This window comes from Pipra filicauda, unplaced genomic scaffold (genome assembly GCF_003945595.2).
Source record: "Pipra filicauda isolate LSUMZ 115617 unplaced genomic scaffold, ASM394559v2 scaffold175_size1500280_pilon, whole genome shotgun sequence".
NCBI lineage: Eukaryota > Metazoa > Chordata > Aves > Passeriformes > Pipridae > Pipra > Pipra filicauda.
The window spans coordinates 686,985-702,046 of NW_024104273.1; the positions used below are offsets into that span (position 1 = coordinate 686,985).

At 40.1% G+C, this 15,062-nt stretch overlaps 1 protein-coding gene and 4 non-coding genes across 5 annotated transcripts in view; 3 read left to right on the plus strand and 2 right to left on the minus strand.

Moving 5' to 3' along the window:
- The window catches only part of UBE2V2 (ubiquitin conjugating enzyme E2 V2), a 35,584-nt gene extending 32,532 nt beyond the window's left edge, over nucleotides 1-3,052 (minus strand). The window contains exon 1 of the mRNA XM_027713879.2: nucleotides 2,983-3,052. Coding sequence (XP_027569680.1) covers nucleotides 2,983-3,010 — 28 coding nt within the window. The 5' untranslated portion in view covers nucleotides 3,011-3,052. The remainder of the gene's footprint in view (nucleotides 1-2,982) is intronic.
- A 2,752-nt stretch (nucleotides 3,053-5,804) lies between these two features.
- TRNAA-AGC lies at nucleotides 5,805-5,877 on the plus strand. The gene has a single exon. It is a non-coding gene; the product is annotated as a tRNA-Ala (tRNA).
- Nucleotides 5,878-6,797: 920 nt separating this feature from the next.
- TRNAA-AGC lies at nucleotides 6,798-6,870 on the minus strand. Its single transcript has one exon. It is a non-coding gene; the product is annotated as a tRNA-Ala (tRNA).
- Nucleotides 6,871-9,170: 2,300 nt separating this feature from the next.
- TRNAA-AGC lies at nucleotides 9,171-9,243 on the plus strand. The gene has a single exon. It is a non-coding gene; the product is annotated as a tRNA-Ala (tRNA).
- Nucleotides 9,244-9,633: 390 nt separating this feature from the next.
- On the plus strand, nucleotides 9,634-9,706 carry TRNAA-AGC. Its single transcript has one exon. It is a non-coding gene; the product is annotated as a tRNA-Ala (tRNA).
- Nucleotides 9,707-15,062: the final 5,356 nt, after the last annotated feature.

Below are 15,062 nucleotides of genomic sequence, written 5' to 3' on the forward strand. Positions count from 1 at the left end.
CGAACACCACCATGTCAATTAGACCACAACACAAAGTGACACGTCTAGTCATTTCTTGAACACCTCCAGGGATAATGACTTCCCTGAGCTGTCCATTCTAATGTTTAATAGCCCTTTCCAGGAAGAAATTCCTCCTGATGTCCAACCTGAACCTCCTCTGGCACAGCAAGAGGCTATGTTGTCTCATTGTGTCACTAGCTGTATGGGAGAAGAGACCAACCCCCACTTGGCTATAACCTCCTTTTCTCCAAGCTTAAACAACTCCAGCTCCCTCAGCCACTCCTCATATGAGTTATCCTCTAGACCCTTCACCAGCTCCGTTGCCTTTCTCTGGACATACTCCAGCACCTCAATGTCCTTCTTGTAGTGAGGGGCCCAAAACTGGACACAGCCCTCGAGGTGCAGCCTCACCAGTGCCAAGTAGAGGGGGGACAATTACTTTCTTAGTCCTGCTGGCCACAGCTATTACTGATTTAAAAATTATGTGAAAGCACTTGTAACAACTTCTACGTACATGTTGGTCAACCCAGGTGTTTTGAGCTCAACCAAACCGAGGTTGAGCTCCGCTTTACATCTTCCCCCCTACTTATTTTAACAACAGAAGTCTTTCAGGTATCTCTTTGAAACACAAAGGGATGTACCAAGCAAGAGAGCTGGTTCTGGCTCTGGTTCTCTGAGGGTGAGAAGAGTTTGCAAACTCCACTGGAAATGTCATGGCAGTGCGCCTTTCTGCTCTTTTCCATAAGCCCTATGTGTTCTTGAACATACAGCCAAATTATACAGCCCATAATCTACCACATGGTGACTTTCTCACTGTTGGTTGAACATGTTTATTTATAGAGTAGAGTGTTCCTGTGCTGTGTTGGCACACAGACAATGGCTCTGTGCAAAATTAAGCTGCATTTCTCACTCCACAGCACAATGGGAGAAGTTACTCATCCATCAAGTTTAAGTCAGGCTAAGGGGAAATCAAATTAGAGCATGAGTGCAGGTAAGATCACCACCGGATTAGTTTCTAACTAGCCTGGCTTGTTTTTACATCATCTTACTGGCTTCTGGTGATGCTGAATCATATTATGTACATTAGCCCTGACATGTGATGGATGGCTTGGAGCTACTAGACATGCCCATCCAGTTGTTCCTGGAGGTGGATTCTTTGACAGGTGGCAACACAGAGGAGGAATAACTGAAAGTAACCTACTGTCTCATCTCTATCTGGCAGTTTTCACTTGGTGCTTGACAAGCTTCAGCACTGATTTGCTGACAGTGCCAACCACAAAGAAATAGGAAGGGGAAGAAGGAATAATGATATTCAGAAAAAATATAGTTTTCAGTTCTAAGTGCTAGTGAGAGTAATAATCAGATATAAAACTGCTGTGGATTTATTGCCAGCTGTAAGTTTAAGCTATACTAGATTTTGTTGTTGGGGGTTTTTTCTTTTTTTTTTAAATATTAAAGCTAGTCTTGTCTGAGATGTTATTTTTTTTTGGCGGCAGGGGTATGTAATTGATTGTGTATAGTTTTTCAATGTTTGTAGCATGTTTTAAAGATTAAACCCAGCATGATAATGATGTAGTTGTAACACTTGGGTAGTAAGGAGTGATCTTTGCCATGTAAACAGCAAATTCAATTTTCTATGGCAGCTACTTGAACATACTCAGGCACTTCAGCAGGTTTTCTGTTGAAAACACTAGGTGGAAAACTGTGATACAAAATCCAACTGAAGTAAAGCACTTTTTTTTTCACGTGATCTTATTTATGCAGTATCAACCACCTGATGTGGATGCTCATCAGGACCTAAAAGCACCTGCATACTTGATCATCTCTAGGACTTTAAAGCTAGTTAGCTAATCAACACTCATTATTCCATGGTAAACATCAATCATTTTTAGCAGTGATGACAAGGAACCTATTTAGACCAGGCACTCCTGAGTAACTTCCTGGTTGAGTACAGGGATTTTTTAAAAAACCCCTCACCTTATTTTTGTCTTTACCTTCAGAGAACATAAAGCTTTCCTTGTGGGAAGGTGTTAAGAGATGGCTACTATCAACTCAAATACTGCTATAATCCTAAATAACTGGTAAGCAACTCAAGAGTGTGCATTGGATTTTGTTTTAGGTTGTCTAACACCATTAACATTCTTCTGTAACTTTTTATTCATTTGAGAAGTATTGAGGTAGCTGTAATTTTATTAACAACTTTTAGCAAGAGAAGCATTCATAAGCTACATAAAAGTAGCTCAGCTAATGCTAAAAGAAATCTATGAATTCCTGGGGTTTCCTTGTTTTACTTTTTCAGGAAAAATATGTAGCAATATGCAAAAATAACAAGGTTACAAATGCATAGGAGATGTGTTATTTCCAAAACTTCAGAGACTGCAAGGAGCTAAGGAAGAAGGGTGTAAGCTGGAGCATCTTAGCCTACCCAGTTTCACCAAGCCTGCTGGCTGGGTAAAGCAAAGGTGGGCTTTCCCATCTACTAATAAAACTGCTTTTTCTTCCTAGTAGTTAACCTGATGTTTGGTGTCAAAGGTTCAGAGGCCAAGATTTTTTTAAAAGACAGAAATAGCTTCTACATTTGCAAACAACCCTTATGTTTTATAATCTCCTTAAGAAAAAAAGGGAAGTGACAAAGAAAGATATTACATATCAGAATTATTTAGAAGTCATGCTCTCAAGTGTTAGAAACTACCAGGAATGTGGTTGGAAGATAAGAATTAAATTCATATTGATATACATTTTTTTTCAATTATGTTTTCCAGCCTCCACCCTCAAAGCAATGCCTAGGAAAATCCATGAGCATAAACCCAATTATGAATTTACATTATGAAAAAAACATTTAGGTTCATGTAAAGGCATACACACTTGGCTGTTATTCCTGCAAACTTACCACCAGCACATTGGGAAGAATTAGGATAAAAATACACTCTTTCCAACATTACCTTCTCCCACAGGTTGGTGGCTTTTCTTTTGAAGACTTACCTGCCATCCCCACAACTGCCTCAAGCATTAGGAGGAGACACAGCTACAGCATTTCCCTATTCACACGATGACAAACCTCCCAGCACAACCTGTTCGCCATACCATCTGTAAAGGAAAAAAAAAAAGAGGGCAGCAGCTGCCCGGGGGGAGTCAGTTCCACCCGGGAGTGGGTGGAAGCATGTGCATCTATAGAAAGTTCTGGAACAGGACAGGGTGTTCTTGGTGCCTGGGAAGGGCGGAGCAAAGGCTGGGTCCTGAGGGAGTGGGAATGTGGGAACAGGCAGGATGTCTCTGCTGGGGTTCTTGTGACCCTGAGTAAGTCCAGGCTGAGACCATCGAAAGACAGAGCAGGCAGAGGAGGTTTGTGCGCAGTCTTTTTACTCGGGGGCTTTCTGGTCGTGATGGTTAAGTGGGTCTCATGAAATCCAGTTTTGCAGTCATGGGGGTGCTTGCTTGAAGGAGGAGGTGCAGTGGGCAGTGCTGCTTCTCAGCAGAGGGGGTGGTTTTGTGGGTTCTTGTGGGGTTCTTACCGCTCCTGTGCTGCGCTGCCATGACTCAGGCTCCAGCTCGTCTTCAGTGGCTCTCTACAGCTGCAACCACACTAGTCCTACATTGCATTAGTAAAAATTAAATAGCTGTTGTTTTCTTTCTCTTCTGCTACTGCTCATCCAGAGTTCTCTCAGAGTATAACACTGAGCCTAAGTGCGAAGTGGAAGAATCAAATCAGACGGTAATATGGATTGAAGAACTTGTTTAAGTGGGTGCTATCTTAAACTTGGTTGTGATGTTTTTGTGCTATACTTGCGTTTTGAGTACATTGTAAGCATGTATCCTTATCAGTGAATGCAGCTCTTCTACTGACGGGTCTCGTTTCCCTGTTCTAGTTCTAAAATGGCTGTATGGTGGTGTATAAGATCTTGTAATTGTTTTACAACATAGGTGTTTTTAAGCCTTAGGTTCGTTTTGTTCAGAAGGAATACTAAGAAAAAATTAGAAAAAAAAAATGACCAAGCACAAATTAAGAACTTGAGGATTATAGTTGTTTGGGTTTGATGGTTTTGTTGGTTTTGTTTGTTTGTGGTATTTTTTTTCAACTGCTTTGAAACAGTTATAGCAAAGAGGTACATATTCCTAATGGAGAAAAGTAGTGATTTTTGTCTGTGAGTGATTTTAGAGTACTTAGTTTTGTCAGTCATACTGAGAGCAGAAGGTATTATGGCTAAAACAAGGTAAAATATTGAGTGGAATTTTTAGGTATCAAGTCAACTCATTTACAGCTACAGCTGTAGTGTACTGAAATGTATAGTGCCAAACCATGGCATAACTCTGAGTCACTTCTGAAAGTGGGATTTAGTTATGATGAAAACATTCCAGAGCACCATAGTGTCTTAAGTGCTGTGTTTCTAGTTACTGTATGACTAAGCAAAGGAACTGCTGAATATTTTGGAGCCCTGGGCACAAAATCCTACTGGGCGTGTGAGACATCCTAGAGTAGAAGTAGCAGTGAGCTTCCTTACTTTGCCAGATGTACTGACTTATGGGGATTTGGGTCAGCCATTTCTTTAAATGTCAGTGGTATCTGTAGAACAATGCCAGCTGTAAGAACTGTTTCCTGTAAATTAATTTCAGATGCTTCTTTCCACAGATGCTTTAATAGGAGAGTGAGAAACATTTTTTTCCCAAAGCCAGCTCTTTCAATCAGAGTGAGGGAGCAGATAGCGAGATATTGGAGTTTTGTTAATGCGAGAGTCAGTACAGGACTTTAGGTCCAGGGCTTTAGGGTTAGACCAAAGTTTGAAATTTGGTCGTTGTGCTGTCTGAAATCACTAAGTCCTTGGAGAGGAAAGACTTGAAAAATTTTGTATGTCAGTGTGATTCACATGTCTTAAAGGATCTTGGGCAAACCAAGAGTTGTTTCTGTAATTTAATTTCAGGTACTCTTTTTTTCCAGAAAGGCCAATTATTTAATTCTGTAAGTGTAGTAAAATTTCACAACTTTGTCTTCCTTTTTTGCTGAAATCAAAACTTTGAACAGAGTTTTCACTGCTCTTTCATTATAGTAATGCTTTATTATTTTTACATTTTAATTGCGTATTCTTGATTTTTATATGTATGTGTGCATGTCTATCTGGTGATAAAGTCACAATGTAAAAATTTCTAAGAGATGTAAATAAATAATGTGAACTATTTCTTTGTTTCCCAGGGTTCTATTTGCCTGGGTGCTTTTTTTTTTTTCTTATCTCCTTTTTATAATATGAGCCCAGACTCTATTGCCAGAAGAGAAAGAACTGGAAGAACTCTCTACCTATTCTGTCATACATATATAATATTGTAAAATGTGGAGATGGGTAAAATCACTTAGCTGATTGTCTTCCACCTAGGAAAAATCTGTTTTGAAAATACACTATTTAAATATATCCAGATTTCTCTTAGCAGCAATTATTGTTTGGTGCGAACGTAAGTCTGCAATTGCCTGGAAACACAGACTGTATGTTATCCAGATGCAGCTCACATGCTGTTACTTCAAGGAGTCCAGATTTCACGTTAGCCGAAATTCCCATTAAGGCTGTCAAAAGCAGTGCGCTTTAAGGGAGACTTAACTGTTTCTGCGTTTCACTGGAAGGTTGGGTTCTGTTATTGCCTACCAGGAACTTCAGCAGGGGATTAGAGGGGCTCTGACTGCCCAGCTACTGTGATTTTGGGGGGAAGGTTTTCTTTGTGCTTGAGACAGCGGTTCAAATGCCGGAATGTTTTGTGGTGGTAGCCCGTCAGTGGGAAAAGTGAAAGTACGAATTGTCAGTAAAAAGCCCCCGTAGTCACCCGGGGAATTAGCTCAAATGGTAGAGCGCTCGCTTAGCATGCGAGAGGTAGCGGGATCGATGCCCGCATTCTCCAGTTTTTCGTCTCTCCGGTCTTACTTTTCATCGGTACTGCGAGCATTTCTCCAATTACCAGTCGGTATTTTCTTTTCTGCTTTGGAAAAGAGAGGCTTGTAAACTTCTATTTCATCGAAAATTAGAGTATCTTCTAGCACAAAAAAAGAAATAAATGCCTGTTAGTGGGTTTTAAAGAATGAAACGGAAATAAGCTGACGTATGACTGTTCCTTATGATTTTTGGTGATAATATTCACTGTTTATACCACCTTATATTGTGAGGCTATTTTAAATTTAAACGTATTTTCCTTTAGTAGTTTTGTGAGGATTAGAATGAATCAATTTTAAGAAGCATATGCACAGTATGAAATAAATTTGTTTACGCTGATCAGAGTTAAGCTTTTTTTTAAGTGCAAATTAGTTTCTTATCATGGCTTGGGGAAGAAATTGAGTGAGACTGAATGTCCCTTGGAACTGCGATTAGGAGCAAGTGTTCCCTGCCCATCCTAGCTGCAGGGGGTGCAAGGTTGCTGTAGAGAGAGTAATTCTATGGCGAGCTGAGGATTGTAGAGGTGATTATAGACACTGCATCTTCTCATGGACAATTCCACTAACTTTTCGTATTATTAAAAAAATATTACTAATAAAAAAAGTTCACATTAAAGCTCAATGTAATCATAAGGGACAGACGTTATTGAGGTTCTATGCTATACTGCAGAAGAACAACTTCAGTATTAGACACTTCTGCGAAGGAATTGTTTTTCAGGGAGCATGCAAGTGTAATCCGTTTGTTAATTGAAATTCCTTCTCCAGTTTTTTATTTATTTGCCTCATGAAATGGTCTGGTTTTTATCACCGGCTAAGGATTTTCTTTCACGAACCTGAAGAGTTTGTGCAAGAAAACCTTCGACTCCCATTAATCTGCAGTCGGTCAAAACACTGGAGAATGCGGGCATCGATCCCGCTACCTCTCGCATGCTAAGCGAGCGCTCTACCATTTGAGCTAATTCCCCTCGTTCAGGCCCTGCTGGGCGGGTTCGCTTCTGCCGATTCATGGCTTGTCTGCCTCAGTCAGAGCTACCTTCTTGAGTCAATTTGTTTAATAACGCTGAATAGTCACTGTATTTATGTGGAAAGCCTGATAGCTGAAAAGTCAGAATATTCACTTGACATATGAGAAGCGTTTTCTGCTATGTTGCTTTGATAAAACAACTTATTTTCCTAAACAATTCCTCCTTAGTGTTTATTCAGGAAGGAGAGAGAACTATTTTTTTTTTACATCTCTTACAAGTCTTTTTGTATTTGCACTGTAAATATAGAAAGTCTGCAATTAAAAGTCACTGAAGCATAATAAGACTTTTCTTCTCATTGTTTTTCAAGTCTTTAGTTGCCTTTCCAGCTTTATTCTCTAACTAGCTGTACATAAACGATAAATACAATGGTGTAAAAGTTCATGTTTGTCACAGTTTACGGAGAGAAAGAATTAATATATATATTCCTATGCTACATTCTAGATATTTCTACCTTTAGATATTGACTTTGATGATTCTAATAAAATAGTATTGCATCTTAAATGCATGGGGTTACTAAGAACATTTCAGAAATATAAAAATTAATGTCTAGTCATACTAACTGATTTTTCAGTAAGACGCACGTTGGTAAAGTTCTATTCCCAGGTTATTAAATCAAAGAATGCTTTCTGGATTTAAAGAACAAAAATGTAGTTTACAGTGAGAGTGGATACACCGATCATCATCATGGCTGGGCTTCGCGAACGAAGATTTGGGAAGGCTCTATCCACATTTGCTACAGGCACGCTGGTGGCTTATGAGGCCAATACGTGACAGACATCTGATTGCAAAAGGCACAGCAGAAAGACTCCTTAGATGGTGTATTCTGCAAGACACGGAAACACTGATATACTCTGTTTAAATGCAGAGGAGTAAGTTCTGCTAGTAAACTAAAGTCTGTGCAGTAATCCCACAATACATGTGCTTGTGGTTTTCTTTAATGAATTTAACTTACTGGATGACAGCATCCAGTGAGAAGAAAATAAATTATGAAACTGAGCATCAGCTAGTTACAACTTATCTGAAGTAAGGTAGTAATTCAAATCTGTCACAATTTAGATTCAGGCCAAGAGGTGCAATTAAAACTAATCAGTATTGCTGCAAACATTCTCCTAGAATTCTCCTGCCTTACTTCAGTCTTTGCACAACAAAAAATAAAAACTTGCTTTTAATATTTCTTGCAGTGTATTGTTACTGACTTTATCTACCTTACTTGAGTAAACTTGAGGGGGAAAGCAAATAATGCAAAAGCAGTTTCAGTCCTTCTCACAGACGTGTACATATCTTAGGCTCATTGATGGCCCACTGCACGCCTGTGGCTGGGATCTCTCCCATATCATGTTTCACAAGGTTAAGCTCTGTGTGAAGTTTTCTTTATCTACCCTGTGCAGTCTGAGTCATTATGAAAATGGCAGATTGCATCTCCCTGTTTTTCACCACCACATGTCACTCTGCTGCCACTGAAAAGGCCTAAAGCTTCACCCATTCAGCTCAAAGAAAAACAGTTTATTTAAAGCCAAAATCAGATCAAGGTGAGGAAAGACCTCTGCAATAGTACTTTTTTCAGTGATTAGAATGTGCATTTCATGTAATTCACAGCCAAGATCACGTTGTGATCTTGAATTTGTTGTGATTACTCCTAAGTTTTTATGTAAAACATTCTGATTTCTTAACTTCCTTACCTACTATGTCTGAAAATAACCTGACTTTCTTAATTCTATTTAAAAAATTTTCTGAGGGTATTTCAGCTGTGAAGGCTTTGTGTCCCACATGCTTTCATTTAACACGGATCACTTCAGTGCATCTCTTTCTCGATACTAATGTAAACTGATACAAGCTAATTTAATCAGGTTTGAGTTTTGCTTTCTGGATGGTCTTAGGGGATATCAGGGCAAATGCAAGTTGTGTGTTATCTTCAAGGTGCTCCACTGCATTGTCTGTGATGTGACTTCCCTCAACGTGGAAGGATAAATCTAGTGCGAGTTGGGTGGCACTGAAAGGCTGCAGGGCATGAGTTTGTCGTGCAAGTTAGCATGCAGTGCCTCGTCACGTTACTCTGCCTTATCAAATTGCTTTTTCTGTCATCTTGGGCAAAAACATAGGTAAGCTCAAGGTAGAGTGGTGGTTAGGTGCTCTGAATGGCTGCCCCGGGGTTACTGCTCCTCGCAAAGAAGCAGAAGCGAGGGGAAGGCAGTTTGCAGCCATTAAAGTCTATAGTTACAAGGTCGGGGGAGTTGTGACGGGGGGAATTAGCTCAAATGGTAGAGCGCTCGCTTAGCATGCGAGAGGTAGCGGGATCGATGCCCGCATTCTCCACTCGTATTTTTGTTTGCAGAGGGCATAAAACCGCTTCACCTACGAATATTAAAAAAAAAAAACAACAAACTTTCATAGCGAGAAAACCAAATGTCAGAACGTACTATCTTTCATAAATGGCAAGTAAGCCCCCTTTTTTTTAATATATACACACCTGGAAACATGTCTTTCGTGCTTTGCCTTGGTTTCTTACTAGTGGATTTGGAAATGCTAAATGAATCATTGCAAACTTATTATTTGACACTTGTTTTGGAATCGGCGTTGAATGTGTTTTCGTTTGTGAATAGAGAGGCCAGAGCAAGAGAGAAAACTGCGTTGTACCCCTGGAACAGCAGTTTCAGATTCGCGCTGAAGATCAGGGCCCTGTGCTCCCAATTCTCCTCACGGGGCGGGGAATTAGCTCAAATGGTAGAGCGCTCGCTTAGCATGCGAGAGGTAGCGGGATCGATGCCCGCATTCTCCAGTGTTTTATTAACCTGGAATTGTTGCACCTACACGTAGAAATTACCAAACAAAATGTGTACCTAGCTCGGGGAAACGACAATTTTGTTTCTAAACGGAGTAAAATTCACGTCTTTCCTTCTTCCTTCCCTTCCTCTGCGTGCTTTACTACCAAAATCAGGCTTGCAAAACTGTGTATGTCAATTCTGTCGTGACTGTTGACTCTTCCAGGAGATTATAAGTCAAATTGAGCAGGAAGAGAATTCTGCAGTATAACATTTTCACAGGCTTTATGAAAAACAATGTGTCGTGGTTTAACCCTAGCCAGCCCCCAAGCCCCACGCAGCTGCTCGCTCACTCCACCAGGGGGCTTGGGGAGAGAATCGGAAGGGTAAAAGCCAGAAAACTCGTGGGTTGAGATAAAGACAGCTTGATAGAGAAAGCAAAAGCCTTGCACACAAGCAAAGCAAAACAAGGAATTAATTCACTGCTTCTTGTGGGCGGGCAGGTGTTCAGCTATCTCCAGGAGAGCAGAGCGCTATCATGTATAATGTTTACTTGGGAAGATGGATGCCATCACTCCAAATGTTCCCCCTTTCCTCCTTCTTCCCACTTTATATACTGAGCATGATGTCATATGGTATGGAATATCCATTTGGTCAGTTTGGGTCCCCTGCCCCAGCTGTGTCTCCTCCCAGCCTCCCATGCACCCCCAACTTCCTTGCCAGTGTGGCAGTACAAAAGCAGAAAAGGCCTTGGTGTGAGCACCACTCAATAATAACAAAAACGTCTATGTTGTCAACCCTGTGATTTCTTATCAACTGTTGTAAGAAGTGTGGACAAAGGTAATTTAGACATCTGTCTCAGGAATATCTAATGATGAGTCTTTTCAGAGGTAAAAAAAGATTCACCATCTTTTTACAATGGCCACTGGGTATATTCCAAGATCACTTCAAATAAGTGAATACACTAATTATTTTTTTCCTCTTCATGAAGTGAAGGCAGGGTACAGTTTGGAATATTTCTCAGTAACATCCACCTTCAAGTTTTGCTGAAACAATTATGCAAGGATTCTAACCTGCTTGTTGCACTTGAAATAGACCATATAAAGCTGCTTTGTACAGCTGAGGAAGGTCAACATAGCATTGTACTTTTCTATTAAAAAATCACCAATACCACGCACTTGGGAATATTATCCCCGGGGAAATAGCTTACCTATTGGGGTTATTCTCATATATGCAGTTTAAACAGTGTTGAGCTTGCTTAGCTTTCTGATCAGCTTGGAGCTTCTCTTTTCAATTTTTGAGAGGACATCAAGAACAATAAGGAGGTATTTAGGTGGATTTCTACAGCTAGCCCCTGTATTGCTGAAAAGCTGGATCATGCCCAGAACATGAATACTTCATATTCATTTGTTTGTATTGATTTCGATTTGGATGGAGTGTTTATGTGTCATATAGATTTCGTGAGACTTCTAACAAGGGTCACTGAGGCAAATACTTTTTTAAAATGGCAGAAACTATGTGATGCTGGTATTTAGGTTTTATACAGTGGTGGAACTTGACTGGAACTGTCAACCAAGCAGATGTTGACAGGACTATTTACAAAGACACTGTAAGGAGATGCCCAGAAAGGGAAAAAAAATCTGTCTGTATAAATGTTCTTTGAGCTTTATTGTTACCAAGTGCAAGCTTAAGAGCTTGTTCTTTGCATTCCGAAAGATAGACTAAGAACTAGCTGGATGATGGGGGCGCCTCCCGTTTCTTCATTTTCCCACCCACACATACATGTACAGAAAAGCAAAGGTCACATACTATGTGACTAAAACTGAGACAAGGACATAAATACCAGTGCAGGTAGCCAGTCTCACCTTACTATATTATTGGAGCTCAGCTCACTTGATGGACATTTTGTACATGGATATGTAGGCTCAATTCTCTCTTAATTCTCTCTGGCTTTAAATAATGGATGTAGTAACATGCAGTTATATTCTGGAATGGTATTTGCGTTCTCCTGGTTCAAGTCAGGATCTGGTGCTGCTGGAAAAGACTGGTGACTGGAAAAAACTGGCTAAGAACTAGAACCAGGAAGAAAATATTCCCTGGCTTCCGATTGAGTAAGCATGTGCCAACCATTTCTTCATTGGTGAGTGGTCTGCTGTGGTTACGACTTTGGGGATTGGGGGAAGAAATTACATTTGAGTACTACAGCACTGGGCACTATGAAAGACTATTAGAAGGAAAAACAGCTTTTTAGTATCTCTAAGAATTGGACAGCTGAAGTCAGAAAACAGCGTGCACCGGAACTGTACTAAAGTCAACTTCTTAAAATGGAGGGAGGGTAAAAGCTCCTATACTTCTAACATTTCTTTTAGGGGCCATTAGATATACTCTCTGATCTATCTTCCACATAAGAAAGTTTAGTAGCTTTCATACACAAAGTTATTTGTATTTTTAAGAGTTTAGATACTATTTGACCTAGTTATCTTCAATAAACAAGGCTACCAAAGACTGCATCACTTTTGCTTCGGAGCTAGGAAAGGTTTTAATTATTAGAAGAAATCTCTAATATCAAGCATTTGATACTCGGTCAACAGTGATAAAGAGGTCTTAGGTAGATGCATAGGAAATCTGATACAAATTGGTCAGTAAGTTGCACCAATTAAAAGCCTGCTTCACACTAGAAAGAAGTTTGTATGATAATAGTTAAGAAATAGTTGCACCACAAAACCCAATCAAAAATATGGGGGGTTTTTAATCGTGTTTATAAAAGAAACAATTTAACATGAAGATGTAGCAAGACTACCAAAACAGTTTATACAGGCATTACAGTAGTTCCCCAGTGTGATTTGCGCTCACGAAATATGGTAATTGGAACTCTATGCTTCATTAGAAAAGAGCCTCACATTCAGGAAAAGCAGTCCAAACCTAATCCTACCCTGTCGAGTTGAAATGTGGGGCATGATCAGGAATCACTGAACAAACCAAGTGAGTATTTTCTCTGCAATCAAAATATAGGACACAGAAAGCTTTGGGGTTCTGCAGAATAATTACACAGCAATTACATAAATATAATTAGTAGGTCTTCTGCTCAGATTTCATGAATTACTATTTTTCATTGTAGCAAATACAATGCTCTTATTTTCCTTATTAATTTGGAGTCCAAAGATGCCAGTCACAAGGGGATTCTGGGAGTGCTTATTGCATAGACAAACTGCATTCTCAAAGCCTTACAACCCACAAGTAACTAAGTTTTTTGGTTTTGAGAATTAAATAGTTCAAGCTGGTGTCAGGCTGCCTATAAACATTGTTGTAACGTGGCCATGCAAACCTGAGAATTAGGTGACAGCTTCCATATTGACTGTCAGTTTACCTCACAGATGATGAATTTCATGCTTTTAAAGTAAATTATAAATGTATTTTTGAAAGACTACATGTGGTCTTGCTGAGCCAGAAAAAAAACGCGAAATGCTTATTTTCTTCAGTCCATATTGCTGTATCCAGACAGCAAGTTACAAAGCAGCTCTAGTTATAAAATTAGATAAATACAGTGCAAAAGTGGGATAGAATCACTTCCCTGACCAGCTATTTGACATGCAGTCTTCAGTGCACTTTCCTGAGATTCCTGAGATTTTCTTCTCCTGAGATTCCTAAAGTCCTAGGGCCTTCTAGAAAGGTAATACTGCAATTCCAAAGTGACTACCAAAAATAAGACTGAAGTTTGATGAAGCTGAACATAGTCTTATGGATTACACTATCTCAGTTACGATGTGCATGTGATAACCTTGTCAGGTGTTTATCGCTTAGATGACATCTGTTCCTGAAGTGCCTAACAAAACTAGGGATGACTAGCATTGAGTCACTTTCCAGTCAAATCTGTGCTTGCAGAGAAATGAAATACCAGCTTTGAAACCAGTAACAGTGGTAGCAAATGACATTCTTCAGTTTTATCTTGTACTGGTCACTTCGACTGGTTCTTTTGGAGCCAGTCCAGTTTAATATGTTTATCCATGATCTGGATGAGGGGATCAAGTGCATGCTCGGTCAGTTCGCAGACAACACCAAATTGGGCAGGAGTGTGGATCTGCTGGAGAGCAGAAAGGCTGTGCAGAGGGATCCTGATAGGCTGGATCAGTGGGCCAAGGCCAATGGTATGAGGTTCAACCAGGTCAAGTGCCAGGTCCTTGCACTTGAGTCACTACAAGCCCAGGCAGCACTGTGGGCTGGGGAAAGAGCGGCTGGAAAGCTGCCTATCAGAAAAGGACCTCTGGGTTCTGGCCGACAGCCATCTGAACATGAGCCAGCAGTGTGCCCAGGTGGCCAAGAAGGCCAATGGCATCCTGGCCTGCATCAGCAATAGTGTGGCCAGCAGGACCAGGGCAGTGATTGTTTCCCTATACTGGGCACTGGTGAGGCTGCACCTCATTTCAGTTCTGGGCCCCTCACTATAAGAAGGACATTGAGGTGCTGGAGCATGTCCAGAGAAGGGCAGTGGAGCTGGAGAAGAGTCTGGAACATAAATCCTACGAGGAGCAGCTGAGGGAGCTGGGGTTGTTTAGCCTGGAGAAAAGAGGGGAGACCATATTGCCCTCTTCCAACTACCTGAAAGGAGGTTGTAGTAAGGTGAGGATCAGCCTCTTCTCCCAGGCAACTAGCAATAGGACAAGAGGAAATGGCCTCAACTTGCAACAGAGGAGGTTCAAGTTGGATATTAGGAAAAATTTCTACACTGAAAGAGTGGTTAAGCATTGGAACAGGCTCTAGGAAACTGGTGGGAGTCACCATCCCTGGAATTGTTCAAACAAACTTTACAATATGGTTTAGTGGGCAGGGCGGAATTAGGTCAAAGGTTAGATGTTATGGTCTTGGAGGTCTTTTCCAACCTTTGTGGCTCTATGATTCTCAAAGTGACTTACTACAAATAACTTCTGCCAGAAGGCTTATAACTTTTTTTAATACCTTTTGTAGAATGTGTAAGACTTTAATGCCTTTCTTATATATATGTTGTTTCTGGTGTTAAGAATATCAAGTTTCTGGCAGGAGTGCTTTCCCCTGGTTGCATATTCCAGTCTTTAAATGACTTGAGATTTTTAAATAAGCTTAATTATAACTACTAAAAGTATAGGGTAAATACAGCAGTAAATTATGATACAGAGTTTAACACTATTGCATAAAGTAAGGACACTCAGCGTAAGTAAATTTCATCTTCCTTTTGCTTTGTGTACATTTCAAATTAGGATATGGATGTTTAAGATCTTGTAATTGTTTTATTTTCAAGAAAAGACTGTTTACAAACATTTCTATTCTATCTACCTAATTACAGAGTGACACTTGAAGTCCTTGATTATTAAAAAACCCAACTAAACAAAAACCCACTAC